This window comes from Eumetopias jubatus, unplaced genomic scaffold (genome assembly GCF_037043125.1).
Source record: "Eumetopias jubatus isolate StellerSeaLion01/CBP00866 unplaced genomic scaffold, mEumJub1_p1.0 scaffold_13, whole genome shotgun sequence".
Lineage (NCBI taxonomy): Eukaryota > Metazoa > Chordata > Mammalia > Carnivora > Otariidae > Eumetopias > Eumetopias jubatus.
The window spans coordinates 66,718,462-66,742,309 of NW_028274819.1; the positions used below are offsets into that span (position 1 = coordinate 66,718,462).

Consider the following 23,848-nt stretch of genomic DNA (forward strand, 5'->3'; position numbering starts at 1 on the left):
AAACCATTCTTGTTCCAGATAAACCAATTGTGTCAGGTCTAGACAGGTATGGCTCCAAAATCTCATAGAGAGTTTATTTATCTCAGTGATATTACAGGAGAGAGCAGGAGAAGGAAACAATCCCAGTCTCAAATCCAACACACAAAGGAACGTTTCTAGGTGTCTCAGAGGTTTTATATATCACTGTCCATCTCTACAGATACCAGGTGGATAAAGCACCTCACTGATTATAAGTTTCCTCAATGCACCTTCCAAATCCACAGGTAGAGGATTAAACATCATGCAGAGCCAGGTTGCCCTTAAACCTTCACCCTGAACTTTAATTTCAGTTTGTAGCAACTCACATAACTGGTCAGCACTTGGATCTCTGCTAGTCCCATATATGGAGTGCAAGGGTGTTTGAATAAATTTTGGTCAGCTCTTGAGAAAATTCGTTATAGTTGGTCTGATCTTCCACACCATGTCAAAAAAAAAAAAAAATTGGTTTCATTAGGATCTTTAAGAACAAAGCTAACCTGGGGTAGATCTAGGTCAAAGTGAATTCCATGGCCCAACCTATAATAAACTATGCTTTAGAAAGCCACTGGATCTTGATCCATTCTGGGGAGGGAGGAGGGAATTAGGGGTTTACCTCATTTTGGAAACTTGCCAATCGTGTTATTAGATGATACATACATCTAGAAAAGCACAGCAGTTACCAAAGTTGTGCTTTATCACAAAAGTGAATATCTACCCTAGAGTAAACCCAAATATGAAATTTATCTTTTTTTAAGCTTTTTTATTTATTTTTTTAAGCTCTTATTTATTTATTTGAGAGAGAGAGAATGAGAGCTAGAGAGCACGAGAGGGAAGAGGGTCAGAGGGAGAAGCAGACTCCCTGCTGAGCAGGGAGCCCGATGTGGGACTCGATCCTGGGACTCCAGGATCATGACCTGAGCCGAAGGCAGTTGCTTAACCAACTGAGCCACCCAGGTGCCCCTGAAATTTATCTTTAATCAAAAGATTAATAAATCTATAATTACGTTCAGTGCAACTTTGTTATCTTTTACAACTATGTAAATCACTTGATAAATATTAAGTCCGGGATGCCTGGGTGGCTCAGTCAGTTAGGTGTCTGCCTTCAGCTCAGTTCATGATCCCAGGATCCTGGGATCAAGCCCCACGGCTCAGCGGGGAGTCTGCTTCTCCCTCTGCCTCTGCCCCCGCTCATGCTCTCTTCTCACTCTCTATCTCAAATAAATAAAACCTTTAAATAAATAAATATTAAGTCCACGAGGAAGAGCTCAAAAGTAATCTTTGACAAGCTAAGAAAACAAGCTGAAGAAAAGCTCCAATCTGTGGTATCAAACCTATGCTGATTATAAACGGTAATTTAGACAACCTGAGTTATGAAATCACAAATGTCTATAAATACTATAGTCTTACTTCATTATACTTTAGCAAAATATTACTGAATGAGTACCACAGAAAAGACAGCATTACAATAAATATTTTCCAAAACCCAAGCAAAATTTTACTCTCAAATGGAATACAATTTAAATAGCAAATACCAGAATCAAGAAAAGGGACAAACATATATTATATAGGAAGCCTCATAGCCCACCTTTCTTCTTGACTGGCATTCTTGGGTCTTTCCACTGCCACAGGATGCAAGATCTCTTTTCAGGTTTCAACTTGATCCAGCTGGACTGAGGCCAAGAGCCAGGTAACTGTTGCAAACCACTTCACTGTTCAATTTTGAAATCCAGGCTGTCTTCTCTTCCAGACAGAGAAAAAATGATGTATTTTTTTCCACAATTAAACTTTTGACACTGCCCAGAGTTTGGAAAAAAATAACCTTGAGTTTTTCAATTTTTATAAAATATTTATTCTGTTAAAAAAAACTGAGAAAACTATTGTAAGCATAGAAAATGTTATTAAAACTCCTCTTCAGACATCAACATTTTTGGAATTCAATGACTAAATCAATTAAGGCACAAACCAAATTTACACAGCTGTCTCATTACTCAGTACATGATCAAATTCAAAGATGAACTTGTTGATGATAAAGATCCTCAATTCTTCAGAGAAAAATTTAATCCCCTCCCCAACAAAAAATAACTTTTAAAAACCTTTTTGACTCTGGTCTCTAAAAAGATGGGTGAGTTTGAACAGTTTTCTGGGGCAGAACACAGACTGACTGAAAGGCCCCTTTTTATTTACTGGACCAGAAGTTCCAGATCTCACCCCCTCAGTCAGACAAGATCCAGCTTGCTGTCACTTTCATTTTTTTCTTCTGTACTCTCCAAGCCCCTCGGCTTAATCCTTAATGCCCCTCTGATTCTGATCCTCCCATGTATTAACCGAGAGGATTGAAAAGGAGGAAAGCAATCCCTTGGCATGGAGACATTAAAGTGACAGTGCTACTCAATGGGCACTTGATGCAGGATGAGTTGGCGAAGCAGATTTCTTCACACTGGAGTCATTCACATCATGCCATCTCTTCACATCCAAACAGCTCCCTATCCGGCGAGGAAAAACACTGAGACTGTTCGAGAGAAGTCAAACCTTCCCCCAAAGGTGTTTTCTGAGACGATGTAGTAGTATTAGGCATGTGAGCACAAGCTGTGCAAACGGTCCGCGATTTCCTAAATTAGAGTTCTGCTGCTTGGCTTCCACATCCACCCTTTGAATCTCTCTCCCAACTACCCACCTTCCTTTTGCAGAAAAGACAAGAAATCTCTCTGCTACCGCTGGCCACCCCTGCCCACACCCCGTTCCTATATAGAAGTGCACAGAAATGTCCTGCACCCTCCACGCGATGAAGTGTTTCCTCAGGCAGGAGAAACAGCAGCACTAGAAATTATATAACTCTCGAATTTGGCTTCTCTAAGACATGGAGACTGGAGGGTCGGGGGTTGCTGGTCTGGGAGATACTGCTGGGCACTGAACGTGCACAAAAGGGCGCCAGGCCTCCTCGCAGCGCCCCCCACCCCGAAATACCGGCTGGCAAAGGGGTCTTCTTGGGAAGTGGGGGGATTTTTCTCTCTGGTCCCTTTCCAAGCGGGGTGAAAGGATGGAATATGAGGGGACTAAAGACTGGGAGAGGAGTCAGACCGCTGAGAGGGGGAGAAGGCTAGTCGGAGCTGCTCTGGCGGCCGGTTGGGGGCTCTGGGGAGGAGGTGCCGGGGAAGCCGAAGCCTTAACACACGAACCAGGCCAGGGGGTAGAACTCTCTCAAGGAGTGAAAGGGGAGGGCAGGTCGGCCCCAGCTAACGGAGGTGCCCAGAAGAGAGAAAAGCGCGCAGCAACATCCCTGCGCTCGGACCGCCCCACGTACCCTCTCAGCAGGAGAGAAGAGGGAGCTAGGTTAACAAATAACAGGGTAAGGGAATATAGGGCTGACAAGAAGGCGGGCCCACGGGCGTCTGGACCTCCTCGAAGCCAATGAGAGGCCCTCATTTCTGGAGGCCACGCCCAATCACAGCCAGGATGGAGGGCGCGGCTTTTGACTGGATCGGGGAGGGCCGGGGCTGCAGGCTAGAGGCGTGAGCCGGCACCACTTCCCGCTTCTGGCGTTCTGGGTCCCCGCCCACCGCTAGTCATGTGAGCCGCCAAAATGGCGGCGCTCGGGCGTGAGGCAGGGGCTGAGTTGAAGGATGCAGGTGTGGTGCCGGTGAGAGCTGGGGAAGTGCCCAAGGTAGGCGGAAATCCGGGGCCGTATGAGTCGTGATTTCTTCATCCTCAGTATATTAACGGACATTTCTGAAATGATGGAATTTCAAAATCTAAAGAGAACAGCCTCCAAGTCCATGCAGGGCGCAATGAAGCTCCCAGTTTTTATGGAAAGAGGTGGAGAGAAAGTAGGAGACCTAAAGTCTAGTCCCGATTGCTCGCGGTTTTTTCTCTTGTCTCTAGGCCTTTGCGCTAGTTTTCAACTTGAAATACTTCCGTGTAACTTGCTCCCCTCCCCACTCCTACCAAATTGTTCTCTTGCAGATACTCGTGTAACCGTCATTTACTTCTGGAAACCTTCCCACAGTTCCCCGGCTAGGTTAAGTTTGGCTTTTCTTATGCTTTTTGTTTGGTTTGGTTTCATTTTTGTGGCACACTAATTCTGCCTTTAAATTACCTGCCTTTTTGTCCTGACCTCGGTTGGGTTGTGGATTCCAGAGGACACAACTGCATCTTAATTATCCTGGAGTCTGTCAAATACCAGGTGCTGTGTAAATGATGAGTATTAAATAAAATTCTGAAAAGTCAGGTAAAATAATACACATAAAAGCGGTACAAAACTGTAAAATGCTTTGCAGACTATAAACCTGAATACATACACTCTTACTGGGATAATCGTGGTGACCAGTTGAGTGGCCTTGGACTAGTCAATTTTTAGATAAAATGCTGGTTATAGTTGATGGAGGGAGGTGGGTGGGAGATGGGCTAAATAGGTAATGAGTATGAAGGAGGGCACTTCTTAGCACAGGGTGTTATATGTAAGTGATGAATCACTAAATTCTACTGAAACCAATATGAGGCTATATGTTAACTAACTAGAATTTAAATAAAAATTTGAAAAAATTAAAAAAGTTGGTTATCACAGTCTTTATATTTCAGTACTTGTTAAAAGTCTATCAAAAAATTACTAGTCTATTTCTCTGCTTTAATAACAGTGCCTTCCAAAGACTAGGTGCTAAATAAATATTTGCACTCAGTATTTGTCCTGTTTCAGTGTTTTAGAATCATAATACTGGGTGTCGGGGTTCCCTGTATACTGACAGTGCAGACAAGGTAGAAGGTTGGTACAAGGCATTGCCTGAGACTCTTCGTTGTGGGAGGTAAGGGACTTAAATGAATTGGATGATGGCAAAATAAATATTTATTTTAAATAAACATGATAAATTACCATGTTACTGGTCCCTGCCTTCATAGTACATTAGATAGATTAGATATAGAATCGCCCTTAGATATTACTATATCTTCCATTTTCCATTTAGATGTCCAAAAGAGCCAGAAGATTAAATCTAGTCTGTAAGAAATTGTTATTTATAATTTTTCCCTGTCCTCTCAGATATTTTAAAGAAAAAAAATAGTACTGTCTTGAGTCCAGTTCTACAATGATGCAGAGCTAGAAACTTGTCCATTATTACTCATGGTGTAATAATATATGAAAGTTCAAAGGAGCCCATACCTTCAGAATGTTGATGCCATGGATGAATTACCCTTTCATTAGTTAGGGTTAAGATTGGTACATATCACTTATTCAGCAAACGAGTATTACAGTGATGTTCAACAATTACAGCATGTGTCCACTGATTACCAGTGTCAGAATCATTTGGTCTATTAAAGTGCAGATTTCTAGACTTCACCTTACTCCTGTTGAATCCAGATATCAGGAGGGAGTTCAAGAGACTGCATTTCAGATAAACCCTGCATGTGATTCTTATGCAAACTAAAGGTTGAGAATCACTGATTTATTATCTTCTGAGTTCATTATGCTTAATCCACTCTAATTTTCTTGCCCAGGACTCCTGAAATTTGATATCTAGTCTATGCCCTTACTATAAATGTTAAAATGGAGGTCTATATAAATTGTGAAGGACCATAATTTTTTTAATCTCTTCGTTGGTTAATCTGGAATCCCATAATGCCTGTGTGGCAAAAGATTTAACAAATGTTATTGTTAAGACTTTTCACAGAGACCCAAGAGTCTTACCCAAAGCAAAACATTCAGAAAGGATCCTTTCTTAGGATCTAATTTTGTTTTGTTTTGTTTATCACTGTTTTTTTACTTTCTGTTAAGATGCTTATGGTCCCTTGACATTGGCAACTGTCTGTTCATACATCACACTCAGGACACAGGAACCTTCCCACCTGGAGCCCAGTGCCATGGGTCCAGGCTCCCTGGTATACTACATATAGTTTCCAGCAAAGGCTGTGCTTCTGCCCCAGGTGTTCCTAGGGAGCTGGATATATAATTTATATAATCCAAGGTATCCATCCATGAGCATTACCTCTTCCTAGCCTGGAACAGTGTCCCTCTATCACTATTCTCCAAGGCAATCCCTGCTCTCCTCCTTCTCCAGGAAACTCAACATAATCTCCAAAATGAGCTCACACTTTCATGAGACATGTCAACAGGTAGGGTTTGTCTCCCTCTAACTCTGAAAAAGCTAGAGCAAGAACTACAAAGGACCTGGCTACCTTTGGGGAAAACTGTAAGAAAAACAAAAACTCAGTATCTCAGTAAGTTATCCTTCTACACTAGGTCCTAAGGCAAGTCAACCTTTCTGAACCTCATTTTTCTCATCTATAAAGGTATAAAAATAGAGATGATCATTATTCTACCAATTTCTCAAAAAGCCACTGTCTAGCAGATAATAAGAGCTACTAAATATTGATTGAATCATTGACAAAGTATGTGAAAGCAGATGACATTTTACTAGGATCTAAATGGTTTTTAATCTGAATCTAAAATTTATAAGATGTATCATTATCATTTATTTGTCATTTATCATTATCATTTATCATTTATCATTAGCTATTATGGTTATGAAATTTTGTGTTTTCCAGGACATCAGAATGGCAACATACACACATGGTCAGCCCAGTCTTTCTCTAGGAGATACAGAATTCAGAAGACCAATGGTCATCGAAATCATAGAAAAAAAATTTGAATATCTTAGAAAAGAAAAGTAAGAGACACACCCAGACTGAAAGTCAATAACTTTATTTGCACATCTTCTGTATTGCCATTGTTTCTGAGTATCTAAGATCCTATTAACTTTATTGAGTTGGTTATAAAGAAAGTGTATGAAAAAACTGGAGGGAAACATAGACAGATGAAAATAGTAGTTTGTTGGAATATTGGGACTGGATAATTTCTTTTGCTTCTTAAAAAAAGAAAATGCCCCAAATTATTGTTGAAATGTTATTTGTACAATAAACATTTTTAAATTAAAAGCAATTAGGAGAACACTATTTCGGGAGCTACTTGTATTTAATTGATGTTCAACTGTAATTAAATTCAGTTTAGAATTAACTCAGCGCAGTGCTGAATTCAAAAAGGAATTCAGATTCCATAATGTACGTAGAGTCTTGTATTACCATTTCAACTTAGATTAACAGCTCAAGAATAAAATAAAAGGACGTTAATCTTAGACCTTAGATATTTCTGAATTTAGGTATGAGTCAGAATCAGTAAAACTAGATCTGTCAAATCTCTTTGCATATCCTAGACAAATTATTTGAAATATATCTGCACTAATTAAGAAATAGTTATTTGCTAGAGGGCCTAACCAAATATAAATAACTTTGTTCATATGACTTAAGCAAATTAATCCTTTTAGTAGCAAAAGCAGTATTCTTAGATATCTCATAAATTTGGCTATACTGGAACATATTCATTTTTATTTGTGGCCAAAATTTTCTCTCTTACAAGAGTTTAGAACCACTCTAGGTGATTTCAGAAAGAGGCTTCTATCCTCTCATTAGAATGCAAGTTCCATGAGAGGTGGGATTTTTTTTTTTCTTTATTCACTGCCCCATCCTCCAACACATAGAAATATTTGATGTTGAGTAAATATGTAATAATAAATGAATACCCAGGAAAGGATATACCCATTAAGAGAATATTACGTTGAATGTAATTTTTCTCTTTGTTTTTCCTATTAGGACGTTAAATATATATGGCACAGTGTTCTTTGGAACAGCAGCTAGTTTCTCTGGAATAATGGCCAACTTCATTTTCAGACACTGCTTCAAGGTTAAACATGATGCTTTGAAGACATATGCATCACTGACTACACTTCCATTTTTGTCTACTGTAGTCACTTATAAGCTCCTTGTAACAGACGCTTTGTATTTGGGTAAATTTAAATTCATTAATGTATAATGTGTTTATGTTTAAGTAAAATTACACCTTAACATACCCTGTTACTACTGTTGATAATGATCACTAACGCTTGTATATTGCTTTGCCACTTAAAAAGTACCTTCACATATATTGTCCTATTTCATCCCCACAACAGTCCTCCTGATTAGGCAGGGCTAGTAGTATTGTGTCCTCCTTACAGATACACAGCCAAAGCTAAGACATGTTCAAGTATGCTAAGAAACAACATAACATACTGGGGAAAAAGCAGGCTTTGGCATACTACACACAATTTCAGATTCTGCCTCCCACTACTTAAGTTTTGTGACAATGGGCAAGTCATTTAATATCTGAGACTCAGTTGTCTAATCTGTAAATTAGGACTACTGGTACTGTTGTGATGATTAAAATACTATATGTTAAATGCCTAATGAGATATCTGGCTTATTGTGGGCTTCTAATGTTACTTCCTGTCTCCTCCCCTTACCTTAAGTTTCATAACTAGTAATTGATGGAACCTCTAAGTCCTATTTCTCAGGTCTTAAATATCTCTTTCCCAGGGAAACCTTCTCTGATTCCCTCAGGGTAGGTTAGGTTTCTAGATACATTCTCTATTCATTTTACCTTTAAAGCATTGTGCACACTTAAAAAATTATTTTTTTTAAAGATTTTATTTATTAATTTGACAGAGAGAGACACAGAGAGAGGGGGGGAGCACAAGCAGGGGAAGTAGGAGAGGGAGAAGCAGGCCTCCCGCAGAGCAGGGAGCCCAATGCAGGGCTCGATCCCAGGACCCTGGGATCATGACCCAAGCCAAAGGCAGACGCTTAACGACTGAGCCACACAGGTGCCCCCAAAAATTATTTATTTAAATATTTGTCTTATTCTTTCTTTCCTGGTGGACTCACCTAAAGGTTAGAGATTGGGTCTCTTCTATGCAACATTATATCACTAATACATGCCTGACACATAGACAATAAAAATGTGTTAACCTAGAATCCAGATGTCTGGGTCTGATAGTTTAATATTTTTCATTATGAAATTGCTTTCTGCAACAATTTATAAGATATATATATAAGAGATAACTCTCCTTATGTTAAGTATAATAAAAGTATTTTTCAAACATGGTGCATTTAGTTTATCATGTGCCTTAGACTGAATTTCTAACATTCTTTCTATTGCTTCACTAAGATTGAGGACAGTACAGATAACTACTCTGTGAGGACACAAGACTGTCTTAATAGTTCTTATCCTGAGTTTTAAAAGGCAACTAAATTTACTTTTGTTTTCCAGGCAATATAAGCCAGGAAAATTGTGTTCTGAGAAGCTCACTGATTGGCATAGTATGTGGCGTTTTATATCCCTGTGGTTTGGCTTTTTCTAAAAATGGACGCCTGGCAGTTAAGTAAGTCCGTCTGTTCCTTTTCTTCCTTCCTTCCTCCATTTTTTTTTTGTTTGTTTTTTTAAATGTTCATAAACTTTTCTTATTCTTTAGCTGCCAATGACACATTTTAATTAGAATGTAGTTTGGTACTTCAAATAGCTAGCTTTAAACCTTTTTGCTATCTACATGAAAGACTGTAGAATAGAAATTATCCATTTGGGGGAAATCGTTGAACTTTTCATAGAAAATACATCCAGAAGAAGTTCATAATTATTTTTCCTTTTTAGGTATCATACTGTTCCACTGCCACCAAAAGGAAGGGTTTTACTTTACTGGCTGCTGCTTTGTCAAACAGAGATAAAAGCTATGATGATTCCTCTAGTCCTTCAGACGGTATTTGGAATATTTAATGGTCTACAGCATTATGCAAGATTTGGAAGTACACTTGAGAAAACTGTACATGAAGATTAATCAAAGAATGAATGGATACTAAATCAGCAGAATGGGTTTTTTTTTTTATGATGAGGACTCAGGCATTGCTGAAGCAGTTAAAAGTAACTCTGGACAGTTTGTTTCTGTTCCTTTTGCCTGGTATACAGCAGGTACTCAATAAATATTCAGTAATTCAGTATTTAAATGTAAGTTTCATCTTCATTGGTGTGAAAGTGGGTTTGAGACGTCAAGGTTTGCTCTATACATTTATATATTCATTCATCAGACATTTATCAAGCACCTACGTCTCAGGTACCATGTAACATGTAATAAGGAATGGTCCTTAACCCAAAAGGAACTCACAATTAGAAGAGAAATTTAAAATGTGAACACATAGCAAGAGAAGGTTTGAGAAATACACAAATAATTCTGTGAGCACCTTGAGGATATGGCTATTAACTACTTGGGCAGAAGGGAAAACTAAGGGGAAAAAGTGACATTTGACCTATATTTGGAAGGAGCAGTTGAAAGTTTGTAAGAAAGCAACACATAGAAGTTAACATACAGCCCATTCCTCTACCCTACACTCTTATTCTATATACTTTTCTGGCCTCTTACCATTTACAAATGTGCTGTTAAAGGAACTTTTATTGGATGCCTATTATGCTGTGCATTAATACAGATACCAGGCATCCAAAGATTTAGTCCCTGCCCTCAAAAAGCTCAGAATTTAAGGAAAGAGATTACAGCATACTTCTTTAAGTCTTAGCATTTCTTTATCTCAGTTCAGGAAATGAGCACTGTCTGATGAATAAGGCACAGAGTGGAGCCCCACAGTTCATTCTCCTTGTCAACCATGTATATCTTGAGATAAGATTTGGTCATCTGAGGCCCCACGCAACCCAAAGCAAAATGGAAGTCTTACCAAGGTGCTTTATGACATCATAGATAACAAACTGGGATATACCCTAGTGCTAATGAAAAAAATTAAAACTAGTTAGTTCTCAGAATAATTCATTATAGAATAATTCATTATACTTGAAACAGGAAAGGGCAGGTGACTAGGGGGGAACTAAGTCAAACTGATAAATGGATCAATGGTATTCATATTTTAACTCTTTAAAAAAACTATTATACAAAGATGATACATGAATACCATCTCAATGTAACATACTCAAATGACCCAGAAATATACAGAGCAAGATTTGAAAGTCCCCCTTCACTCCCACATCCTATTTCTTCTCCATTCTCCAGAGAGACCCACTATCAAGTTAGCATGCCTCTTTCCTTGCAGTATTCTTTTGTAACAACATATTTTTAAAAATAATATTATCCACACATACTGGAAAGTTAATTTTCACTTCACTATGTGTCTTGGAGGTATTTTCAACTCATTACATATAGGTCTAACATGTTTTTTTTTAGTGACTGAGTAACATTCTTGGTGATTCCAGTATTCGCATAGGTGATCTTTCTAACACCCTGGTCTCTCTACCCAACCACTCACTCCCATGGTCATACTCTAGAACTGTGCCATCCAATATAATAGTCACTAGGCCACTTGTGGCTACTGGGCGTTTGAAATGTGACTAGTTAAATATGTAAGTGTAAAGTTCTGAAGAATTATATAAAAAATTTATCTCATTAAAATATACATGAATCACATATTTTTATTGGACTATGTTGCTATAGCCTTAGTCATTAAGTTCAAATTCTCTACATTCTCAATTTTAAAATCCCATTTTCTGATCACTATTTCCTGTCCTTCCTGTTCATTCACTCTCCACAACTCAGGGAAACAAATTAGGGAAACCTTGATCTGGGCTCAAACCCAAAGATGACACTAGGTGAAAGGCAGCAAAGTACCAGAGAAAGATAGGTCAGAGGTGTTAAGTACGACCTGGGCTTATCTCTCAGGTTCAAATTTTGGCTTTACTGCTACCAACAGGATGACTTTTTTAACAGCTATTTCACCTCTCTGCACCTCCGTTTCCTCATCTGTAAAATAATAAAGATTTTACTGACTTCATAGTGTCATTGGGATTAAATGAGTTAATATATGTAAATTGAAACAGTGGCCAACTCACAAGAAGTCTATATGTTGCTGCTACTGTTGTTTCTGGGACTCCATACCAATGATCACAATCCCTTCCCTGGCTGCAGCTAATGATTTTAGCATTTTTCTAGGAAAGATTAGAAAGAAGAAGCACAGTGAAGAAAATTCACAAGGTATCTCTCATATGAATAAATATGTAGTCATTTATTCAGTTAATAATTGATTCAAGGCCTAATGTATGAAAGACATTGTATACCACACATTGGGTAAGTTACCTAACCTTTCTGACTCTCCTCAAAATATACTAATAACCACTTTGCAATGAGATTACAAAGATTAAAGTACATGGAACAATACCATACCATACCTGACATATAGGTGGTGCTCAATAAATGTGTTTACATTGTCTGTTTTCCCTGCTTGGTATATAACAATGACTAAGATATGGTCCCTACTGTAAGAAGTTACCTTCTCTTGCCTTTTGTCCTCCATTTTCCTCAACTGCATTAACTATGTGATTTCTCCCCTTCTCCCCGCTTTTGTATTGGATTGTATCACATTGCATTGCTTGCAGTGTATTGTATTGATTTTCTCTCTGCTTTTATCAGTTGCCACCCAAAATATGGACACCTGGATTGCCTTGCTCAGAGAGCCAATGGGACTTGCATTCAAGGAGTCCATAGGATTGCAGTAAACAAAGAAGTTCTTAATGAGCTCAAGAGCACCTGTGGCTACATACCCCAGCCCAGTGCAGAGAAAATAGGCAAAAACTCAAAACTACCACTTTCTCCCTGGAAGTAGTCTACATATTTTCCTAGCTCCTGCCTATGGGGTCCAGCCTCCAACCACCCTGCATTTAGGTGCTGGCTGAGATCTTTCAAGACACTGATGGACTTTGGCACACCTTCAACTGCTGGGAACCACTAAGAACAAAGAAGGTGACTTGGACAATCACAGATTTTAGCCAGGAAAACAGGCCAGGCTAATTGATGATATGACCATGGAAAGCCACATGCAAAAGAATAAAACTGGACCCCTATCTCACACCACATAAAAAAATCCATCCAAATGGATTAAAGACTTAAATTTAAGACCTAAAGTCCTAAAACTCTTAGAAGAAAACACAGGGGGTAAACTTAGTGACATCAGTCTTGACCATTTTTTTTTCTTTTATTTGACACCTTAAGCAAGGGCAACAAAAGCAAAAATTAACATATGGGACCATATAAAACTAAAAAGTTTCTGCACAACAAAGTAAACTATCAACAAAATGAAAAGGCAACCTACCGAATAGGAGAACCATATATCTGATAAGAAGCTAATATCCAAAGTATATAAGGAACTCATACAACTCAATGCCCCTCCCATGAAGACAGAGATTTAACAAAATACAGTCCAAGTACCTTTATAAGAAATCCAGAAACTGTTACTCCAACACAATGTGGCACAATTAGGAGAAAACCCCCAACTCCCTTCTCCCTGGTGAGAGAAAGGAATGAAACCTATGTCCATCATTCTGACTTTTAGGGGGCTGCCCAAGGAACCATTTTCTCTTACCTGAATCCAAATACTGACAGGAATGGTGTGCCAGGATAGGGATGTCTGAGAACAAAGGCCATAAACATGGACTAAAGTTTTCATTACCACAGAAACACTAGGTAAAACTCCAATATTGCAGCTTACCACAGCACCAAAGAGGACACAGTATCACAGAGCAACACCAGCAAGAGCTCTTGAGAAGAAATTGGCAAAGTTCTTCAAGCACAGAGAAGACGCATCTCCAGAAAAGGCTGAAGCAATCTCCAGAATCTCTAGCTGGCCTGAGTAGAGAAAGTTCTCCCTACAAAAAAGCAAATCAAAAAACCTGGGAGCATGGAGTGATTCTTCAAATGCTAAAATCCCAACAAAAAATAACAACCCATAGTAAGAAACAAGAAAAATGGCACATTTAAAAGAAAAAAAAATTTTAAAGATTTTATTTATTTGACAGAGAGAGACACAGCGAGAGAGGGAACACAAGCAGGGGGAGTGGGAGAGGGAGAAGCAGGCCTCTGGCAGAGCAGGGAACCCAATGCAGGGCTCGATCCCAGGACCCCGGGATCATGACCTGAGCCGAAGGCAGATGCTTAACGACTGAGCCACTCAACCCTAAAGAAACAGAGATATACCAGAAAAAGAGTTAAAAATTATTGTCATAAGGATACTCAATGAATTAAAAGAGAGCACCAATAGATGAAATCAAGAAAATAATACATGAATAAAATGAGAATATCAACAGAGATAGAAACTATGAAGAAGAACCAAACAGAAATTCTGGAACTTAGGAATACAATATCTCGATTGAAAAATTCACTAAAGGTACTCAATATCAATCCGAAGAAATCAATGAACTCAAAGACAAGACTTTTGAAATTGTGGCAGAGGAGCAAAAAGAAAAAAGAATGAAGAGAAATGAAGCGTGCCTAAGGCACTTTTGGAATATCATCAAATGAAACCATATATGCATTATGTGAGTCCCAGAATGAAAAGAAACTATTTGGAAAAATAATTGCCAAAATCTTCCCAAATCTGCTCAGAAAAGAATGGACATACAAATTCAAGAAACTGAAGGAACCCCAATTAGGAAAAATCTGAAGGGATTTACAATGAGAGAAGTTGTTGAAGGAAGTAATCAAGAAGATGTGATCACTGTTTGAACTGCAAGTTGGACCTGGGCAATTAGAGGCTCTTTACCCCCTTCCCTGTCCCTAGAATATACATTCTGTCCACCATTCTCATAGTGGGAGCTTTCTTCAATGACACAGCCTTGAGAGAGCAGTGTGTTATTGAGACAATCTGGACAGTATATATGATTGAACCAATTAAGTTTCTGGTGGTTGAGGGCAGAGATCTACTTGTCTTGTGGCCACCCAAGACAAACCTTGTATGTAAGTTCCTTATTAAAAGTGCAAACAATGCACTTTTTAAATTATTACTCAAATATATATGAATCCATATATTAAAACTATTACCTAATAGGCATAACTAAAATCCCTCAAATTATAGTTCAAATATATTCAATTTGGTTAGTAGAACCAAATCCCTCTTACTATGTTTAGACTTAATTGACATTAGTGTCAGAAAAGTCAGACCACTATTGGCCTTCCTACATGCTCGTCTACCTACCAATCTGGAATGGTCTGCCTCTTGCTTTGGTCTCTCCTTGCCCTTCATGTACAGAAGCCAGTTTGCAAACCAACAGACATCATAATCAAACTGTCAAAAGTCATGAACAGAGAATCTTGAAAGCGAGAGAAAGGCAATCATTATGTACAAAAGAGCTACTACTAGATTGTTAGCAGATTTCTCAGTGGAAACCTGTAAGCTGGAAGGGAATAGGATGACATATTTAAAATACTGAAAGAAAAAAATGGCAACCAAGGCTATTATATCTAGAAAATCTGTCCTTCAAAAACAAGAGTAATTAAGAATTTCTCAGATAAACAAAAGTTGAAGGAATTCATCATTAGACTTGCCCTATTAAGATATGCTGAAGGGACTCCTTCAAACTGAATCAAAAATACTATAAACAGTAACACAGGGGTGCCTAGGTGGTTCAGTCAGTTAAGCAACAGACTCTTGATTCTGGCTCAGGTCATGATCTCAGAGTTTTAAGATTGAGCCCCACAATGGGCTCCACGCTGAGTGGGGAGTCTGCTTCAGGATTCTCTTACTCCTCCCTTAGCCCCTCCTCATGCTCTTGCTCTCTCTCTCCCTTTCTCTCTAAAATAAATCTTTAAAAAAAATAAAAAACAAAAACAAAAAATAATAACACAAAAATGTAAAACTCCCTGGTAAAGATAAATATTTAGACAAATACAGAACCTTTAAGTATGATAATGTGGATATGCAAATCACTTTACAATCTAGTGTGGCATTTAAGAAAAACATAAAAAGCTATTAATTTATGTTAATGAATATGAACTATAAAAAGATGTAACTATATCATCAGTAACATATAGTAGGAAAAGTGGAGATGTAAAGGAGTAGATTCTACACACAATTGAACTGATTATCATACTTCAAGTGATCAGTTTAAAATAGATTGTTATAACTTTAAAATGTTTCATGTTATTGCAGTGGTAATCACAAAGAAAATATCCACATAATATACACAAAGGGAAATGAAAAGAAAATCAAAGTATGGAACATTCCCCCAAGAGAGACATGTTAGACCACAAAACAAGTCTTAAAAATTTAGGAAGCACCTCTGTGAATGTGGCACTACGAGCAGTGTGGAGCATGCGGGCTGCGGCTGAGCCCTGTCTGCCCCGGGGCCCTGGGGGCTGAGGGGAGGCCAGCGTCCGAACACTGCACAGGGGCTCTGCTCTGCTCTCCGTGCATAAATTCACAGACAAACGTGAATGGATAACAACAGAAAATGGTATTGGAACAATGGGAATCAGTAATTTTGCACAGGAAGCTTTGGGAGGTGTTGTTTACTGTAGCGTGCCTAAAGTTGGGACAAAACTGAACAAACAAGATGAGTTTGGCGCTTTGGAAAGTGTGAGAGCTGCTAGTGAACTCTGTTTTCCTCTATCAGGAGAAGTAACTGAAATTAATGAAGCTCTTGTAGAATATCCAGGACTTGTCAACACATCTTGTTATGAAGATGGTTGGCTGATCAAGAGAGCACTCAGTAATCCTTCAGAACTGGATTAGTGAAGAAGCATATGAGAAATACATAAAATCTATTGAGGAGTGAAAATGGAACCCCTAAATAAACTAGCATGAAACCAAAAAAATTTTATTTAGAGTCAAATCATTCGAAGTATCTTCTCTAACCACAATGAAATTAGAAATAGAAGAAAAACAAGACAGTCCACAAATATGTGGAAACTAAACAATGCACTCTTTTGAAACAATGCACTTTTTAAATTATTACTCAAATATGTCTTATTCCATATATTAAAACTATTACCTCAATAGGCATAACTAAAATCTCTCAAATTATAGTTCAAATATATTCAATTTGGTTAGTAAAACCAAATCCCTCTTACTATGTTTAAAGACTCAATTGACATCAGTGTCAGAAGAGTCAGACCACTATTGGCCCTCCTACATGCCCTCCTGCATGTCCTTGCTGAGTGTGTCAAACTGCAAGCCCTAACTGTCCTTTGACTCTGCACCCTTTCTATAGCTAGTCACATGAGCAAATTAATAAGTCAAGTCCACCACAGCTGACTATAGTACAACTCCCTTCATTTTTTTCTTTTTCACACATAAAAAAGCCTATTTATTTAGATTCTTTTTATAAAATACAAAGTTTTAATTATTTTTTAAGTACTTATATTTTGGTTTCTTTTTTACTGAAATATAATTAACATATTAGTTTCAGGTGTACAACATAATGATTCAATACATGTGTATATTTCAAAATGATCACCACAATAAGCTTAATTAACATATTTTTCTTGTGATGAGAACTTTCAAGATTTACTGTCTTAGCAACTTTTAAATATACAATACAGTTTATTAACTGTGGTCACCATGCTGTACATTATATCCCCAGGACTGACTTATTATACCTAAAAGTTTGTACCTTTTGGCCACCTTCACCATTTCACCATACTTTATCCCCCACCTCTGGCAACCACCAATCAGTCATCTGATCTATGAGCTGGTTTTGTTGTTGCTGTTGTTGTTTGTTTTTAAATACCCCATGGTATTTGTCTTTCTTTGTCTGACTTATTTCATTTAGCATAATGCCCTCAAGGTCCATCCATGTCACAAATGGCAATACTTCCTTCTTTTTATGGCTGAATAATATTCCATTGTGTATATATATCACATTTTATTTATCCATTCATCCATCAATAAACATTTAGGTTGAGTCCATGTCTTGGCTATTATGAAGTGCAATGAATATGGGGATGCATATATCTTTTGGAGATAGTGTTTTTGTTTCCTTCAGAAAAATACCCAGAAGGAATTGTCAGATCATATGATAGTTCTATTTTTTTTTCCAGTCTGTTTTATTGATGCCAATGCTCGGGCCTTGACCAGGTACTTCTGCAGCAGCTATAGCCGCTCCTTCTTGATCATCAGGTTTTCCTGGTGCTTGTTCAGTCACAGCATGTGGCGCCTGTCTTCTTAAGCTGCAGATCCTTGTACTTCTTACACTTGTAGAATTTCCTGAGGTTCTCTTTCTGAGTCTGGTTGGTAACGGTGTTAGATTAACTAAGAAAATAAGAAAGAAGACTCAAATAGCTAAAATTAGAAATGAAACCAGGTTTTTTCAACTGATGTCCCAGAAATAGAAAGGATCATAAGGGACTACTACTATCAATAATTATATGCCAACAAATTGGATAACCTAGAAGAAATGGACAAATTCCTAGAAAGATTTAACCCAACAAGGCTGAATCATAAAGAAATAAAAATCTGAACATACCTATAACTAGCAAGGAGATTGAAGCTGTAATTAAAAAGCTCCCAACAAAGTAAAGCTTAGAACCAAATGGCTTCACTGAAGAATTAATTGTACCAAACTTTTAAGGAATTAACACCAACCCCCCTCAAACTCTGCTTATGAATTTAGGAGGATGGAATAGTCCCAAAGTCACTTTATAAGGCCAGTATTACAGCATTATCCTGATATCAAAACCATGAAAGTTAAAAAGATCCCAAAAAAGAAAGCTATAGAGCAATATTCTTGATTAATATTGATGCAAAAATCCTAAACAAAACACTAGCAAACTGAATTCATCAGAACATTAAAAAGATCATATACAGTGACCAAGTGGAATTTATACTTAGAAAGCAAGATGGTTCACCATAAAAATATCAATGTAATATACCTCATTAACAAAATTAAGGCTAAAACCACATGATTATCTCAATTAATACAGAAAAATTAAATACCTTTTATGATAAAAGTTACTCAACAAATTAAAATAGAAGGAAACTACCTCAGGGTGCCTGGGTGGTATAGTTGGTTGTGTGCCTGACTCTTGGTTTCGGCTCCGGTCATGATCTCAGGATCGTGAGATCAAGCCCTGCACTGGGCTCTGTCATCAGTGCAGAGTCTGCTTGGAACTCTCTCTGCTTCTCCCTCTGCTCCCCGCCCCCCGTGTTCTCTCTCTCGCTCTCTCTCAAATAAATAAATAAATCTTAAAAAAAAAAGCAAACTACCTCAATGTAATAAAAGCCCACATGAAAAGCCCATAGCTAATATATTCACTGGTAGAAGACTGAAAGCTTCTTCTCTAAGATGAAGAACAAGGCAACCATGTCCACGCTTGACAATACTATTCAATATAGTACTGGAAGTTCTAGCAAAAGTAATTAGATAAGAAAAGAAATTGGGGGGGAGGAAGTAAAATTATCTCTGTTCTCAAATGACATAATCTTATATACAGAAAACCTAAAAATCCCGGGGGGGGGGAAATGTTACAACTAAAAACAATTTTAACAAAGTTGCAGGATACAAAATCAGCACACAAGAATTAGTTGTTTCTCTACACTAACAATGCCCAACACAAGAAAGAAGTTAAAAAAACAAACCCATTTACTATGGCACCAAAAAGGATAAAATACTTAAGAATACACTTACCCAAGGAGGTGAAAGACTCAGACTCAAAACTACAAAACATCGCTAAAAATACCAAAGAAGACACATGGAAAGACACCCTGTGCTTGTGGATTGGAAGACTCAGTATTGTTAAAATGTCCATATAACCCAAATTGATCTACAGATTTTATGCAATCACTATCAAAATCCCAATGGCATTTTTTATAGAAAGAGAAAAAAACTCTTAAGGCTCATAGGAATCTCAAGGTACCCTAACTAGCCAAAACATTCTTGGAAAAGAATAACAAAGCTGGAGGCCTCACACTTCTTGATCTCAAAACACAGTACAAAGCAACAGTAATTAAGATGATGTACTGTCATAAAGATAGATATATCAACCAATGGAACACAATAGATAGTTCAGAAATAAATCCTTGCATATATGCACAAATGATTATTGACAAGGGTGCCAAAACTACATAATGGGAAAAGGATGGTCTCTTCAACAAATGGTGTTTGGAAAACTGGATATCCACATACGAACATAAATAAATAAATAAAGTTGGATTTTTTTCCATACTCCATATCCACAACTAACTCAAAATGGATTAAAGACCTAATATAAGACCAAAAACTACACAATTCCTAGAAGTAGACATAGAAAAACACTTCAGTACACTGTGTTTGGCAATGATTTCTTGGTTATGACATCAAATTCACAGGCAACAAAATAAAAGTAGATAAATGGAATTACATCAAACTTAAAATCTTCTACATGTCAATGAAACAATTAACAGAATAAAAAGGCAACCTATGGAATGCGAGAAAATATTTGCAAATCATATATGTGATGGGGGTTAATCCAGAATATATAAGGAACTTGTACAACTGAATAACAACAACAAATAAATCCAATTAAAACGTGGGCAAATGACTTGAGTAGACATTTTTCTACAGAATATACACAAATGGCCAAGAAGCACACAAAAATATGCTCAACATCACTAATCATTAGGGACGTGCATTTCAAAATCACTAGGAGACATCCTCTCATACTCATCAGGATGGCAACTATTAAAAGAACAGAAAATAATAAGGGCTAGTGAGGAAAAGGAGAAGTTGGAACCCTTATGCCCTGTTGGTAGGAGGGTAAATGGTACAGCCATCATGGAAAACAGTGTGGAAATTCCTCAAAAAAAAAAAAATAGAAATACCACATAATCCAGCAATCTCACTTCTGGGTATGTATCCAATAGCATTCAAAGGAGAGACTTGATATGGTATTTGCACACCCATTTTCATTGCAGCATTACTCACAACAGCTGAGTGATGGAAGCAATCTAAATCTTTATGATTGAATAAATGGATAAAGAAAATATGATATATATATATATTGGGATATTATACATTCTTTAAAAAGCAGGAAATCCTGTAACATGCTACAAAATGGATGGACATTTGCTAAATGAAATAAGCCAGTCACAAAAGAACAAATAATGTATGATTTCACTCATATCTAGTGTCTAAAGAAGCCAAGTCCATAGAAGCAGAAAGTAGAAAGGTGGTTGCCAAAGGCTGGGGGGATTGGAGAGGAGTAATTAGTATTTAGTGGATAAAGAGTTTCAATGCTACAAGAAGAAAAGTTATAGAGATCTGTTGCATAACACTATGAATATACTTAACATTACTGAACCAGTCATTTAAAAATTGTTAACATGGTAAATTTAATGTTATGTTTTTTATCAAAATTTTAAAACTAAGGCTTAATACTTTTTAGAGTTGGAAAAGTATGAAAGAATTCACTACCAGATTTGCATTCTAAGAAATGTTAGAGAATACTTAGGTAGAAAGAGATACCAGATGGAATATCTATCTATAAAAAGAATGAAGAGTACAACAGGTGGAAAATATGTGGATAAATATAAATTTTCTTGGGCGCCTGGGTGGCTCAGTTGGTTAAGCGACTGCCTTCGGCTCAGATCATGATCCCGGAGTCCTGGGATCGAGTCCCACATCAGGCTCCCGGCTCAGCAGGGACCCTGCTTCTCCCTCTGACCTTCTCCCCTCTCATACTGTTTCTCTCTCTCTCTCTCTCAAATAAATAAATAAAATCTTAAAAAAATATATATATATATATAAATTTTCTTAGTTCTAAAAATTCTTTCCAAGACAAATGACTATTGAAATAAAAAATAGTAACTATGTATTGTGTGGTTTATAACATACTTAGAAGTAAATGTATGATAATAACATAAAGACCAAGAAGAAAGAAAAGTATACTGTTGTAATATTCTTTTACCATACATAAAATGGTATAATAATACTTGAAGATAGATTATGATGTTAAAGATGTTGCTGCATCTTTGGGTCCCTCCAAAATATATTTGCAAGTTCTAATCCTCCATACCTGTGAACGTATCCTTATTTGGAAATAGGGTTTTTGCAGATGTGATCAAGTTTAAGATGAAGTATATTGGATTAGGACAAGCCCTTAATGAATAACCGGTGTCCTCATAAGGCTACAGCATTTTGGGTATATAGATACAGACAGAGGGAAAATGGCCGTGTGAAGGCACAAAGACAGAGGGTTAAATGCCATGTTAAGACAGAAGAAGAGCCACCAAGGATTGTCAGCAACCACCAGAAGCTAGGAGAGAAGCATGGAACAAATTGTCCTTCAACACCTCCAGTAGAAACCAATCCTACCAATACACTGATTTCAGGCTTCTTGCCTCCAAAACAGTGAGCAAATAAATTTGTTGTTGTAAGCCACCCAGTTTCTGGTATTTTCTTATAGTAGCCTGAGGAAACTAAAACAGATGTACATTATATATGCTAAAGCAATCATTGCAATTATTAAAAAGAACTGTAGCTAACAGACCAGCAAAATGAATAAAATAGAATAAAAAAATTCAATTAGTCAAAACAAACCAAAAAAAAAAAAAGTAGAAGGAAAAGGGGAATGTACAAGAGATGGGAGAAACAGAAAATAGATTTCAAGATGATAGATTTTAAAGCCTGGGATATAAAAATCATATTAAGTTTAAATGGTCTAAACCCCTACTTCATTAAAAGTCAGAACTGTCAATTTAGATTTTAAAAATCCAGTTATATATACGGCCTATAAGAAGCCTGCTTTAAGGCACCTCGGTGGCTCAGTCAGTTAAGCAGCTGCCTTTGGCTCAAGGCATGATGTCAGGGTCCTGGCACTGAACCCTGCGTCCTTGGGCTCCCTGCTCAGCGGGGAGTCTGCTTCTCCCTCTGTCCCTCCCTCTCCCTCTGCTTCTGCTCTCTCTCTCACTCTCTCTCTCAAATAAATAACATATTTTTTTAAAGATGTTATTTATTTATTTGACAGAGAGAGACACAATGAGAGAAGGAACACAAGCAGCGGGAGTGGGAGAGGAAGAAGCAGGCTTCCCGCTGAGCAGGGAGCCGGATGCGGGGCTAGATCCCAGGACCCTGGGATCATGACCTGAGCCGAAGGCAGACGCTTAACGACTGAGCCACCCAGGCGCCCCTTAACATCTTTTTTTAAAAAAGAAGCCTGCATTAAATATAAAGACACAAATAGGTTAAAAGTAAAAGGATGGGAAAATCTATATTAACACTAATCAAAAAAAGCTATTGTAGTGGTTATATTAATATTAGAAAAAGTAAATTGCAAAGCAAAAGATATTACCAAGAAATAAGAAAGTTATTTCATAATCATAGAGGGATCAGTTTATCCTAAATGTTTAATCATCTCATGTGGAGCTTCAAAACACACGAAGCAAGAGCTGTTAGAAATGAAAAGAGAAATAGGGAAATTTCCATAATCGGAGATTTCAAGAGTAAGCAAGAGATTTTTCTGAGGATCCCTTGTGCCCTGCCACGTACTGCTTATAAAAACAGGTTTGGGTGAATGTAGTGAAAGAAAAACTAGAGAGCGAGGGAGCTATTGGCTTCCTAAGTCAGAACAATTGAGAAAGTTTTGGAACAAGCTTCTGAAGACCTCTCAGTTCTCATTCCCACAGCTTCTTTTCTTATCTATAAAACAGGGGGTGGGGTGGGGTGGGGATAACACTCTCCTTGATTATTGTGTAAAGTTGTGAGGATCCTAAGGTTATCAAGGTTGTTTTGGAAATCACTGAGCTTCATCAAAGAAAAAGTGGTATTCCAGGTAAAGGGGGAAATTTTCATTGGCGAAGTGAGCAGAAGGGCACCCGAAACTCCTGTGGCTGCAAGGAATTTATCCAATGTCAAATCGTCGCTTGTCAGTAAACCAGAAAATTAAAACAGATTCTGAGATTCCGAGGAAGAAAGTCAGCATACGCCCCAACTGGGAAGTTTCTGAGGTAAATGCAGACAGTTTGAGAAAACCAGCATATTAAGATGCTAACTATAACATGTGTCCATGCGCATGGGAATACTTTGTTTCCATTTCATAATCTTATTTTAATTTTTAATGGTTTGAAGTTTATTTTGAAATTTATAAATGTTCATTGTACAGTATATATAGCATGCCATTCTGCAGTAATAAAAGCAATATAGTATATTGAGATTTTATTAAAAATTAGTTTTTCACAAGAACAA

General features: G+C 37.5%; 1 protein-coding gene across 2 annotated transcripts; it reads left to right on the top strand.

Annotated features, from left to right (window-relative positions):
- The first annotated feature begins 3,591 nt into the window (after positions 1 to 3,591).
- TMEM126B (transmembrane protein 126B) lies at positions 3,592 to 9,870 on the top strand. 2 transcript variants are annotated; one of them, XM_028126743.2, is made up of 5 exons: positions 3,592 to 3,679; positions 6,550 to 6,671; positions 7,651 to 7,844; positions 9,143 to 9,254; positions 9,521 to 9,870. In XM_028126743.2, exons 1-5 carry the CDS (start codon positions 3,599 to 3,601, stop codon positions 9,702 to 9,704), a joined length of 693 nt encoding a protein of 230 aa, XP_027982544.1. In that variant the 5' UTR covers positions 3,592 to 3,598; the 3' UTR covers positions 9,705 to 9,870. The 2 variants fall into 2 exon arrangements, with proteins under 2 accessions (XP_027982544.1, XP_087873959.1); XM_088017833.1 differs by lacking the exon at positions 3,592 to 3,679 and adding an exon at positions 3,977 to 4,033.
- The last annotated feature ends 13,978 nt before the right edge of the window (positions 9,871 to 23,848 follow it).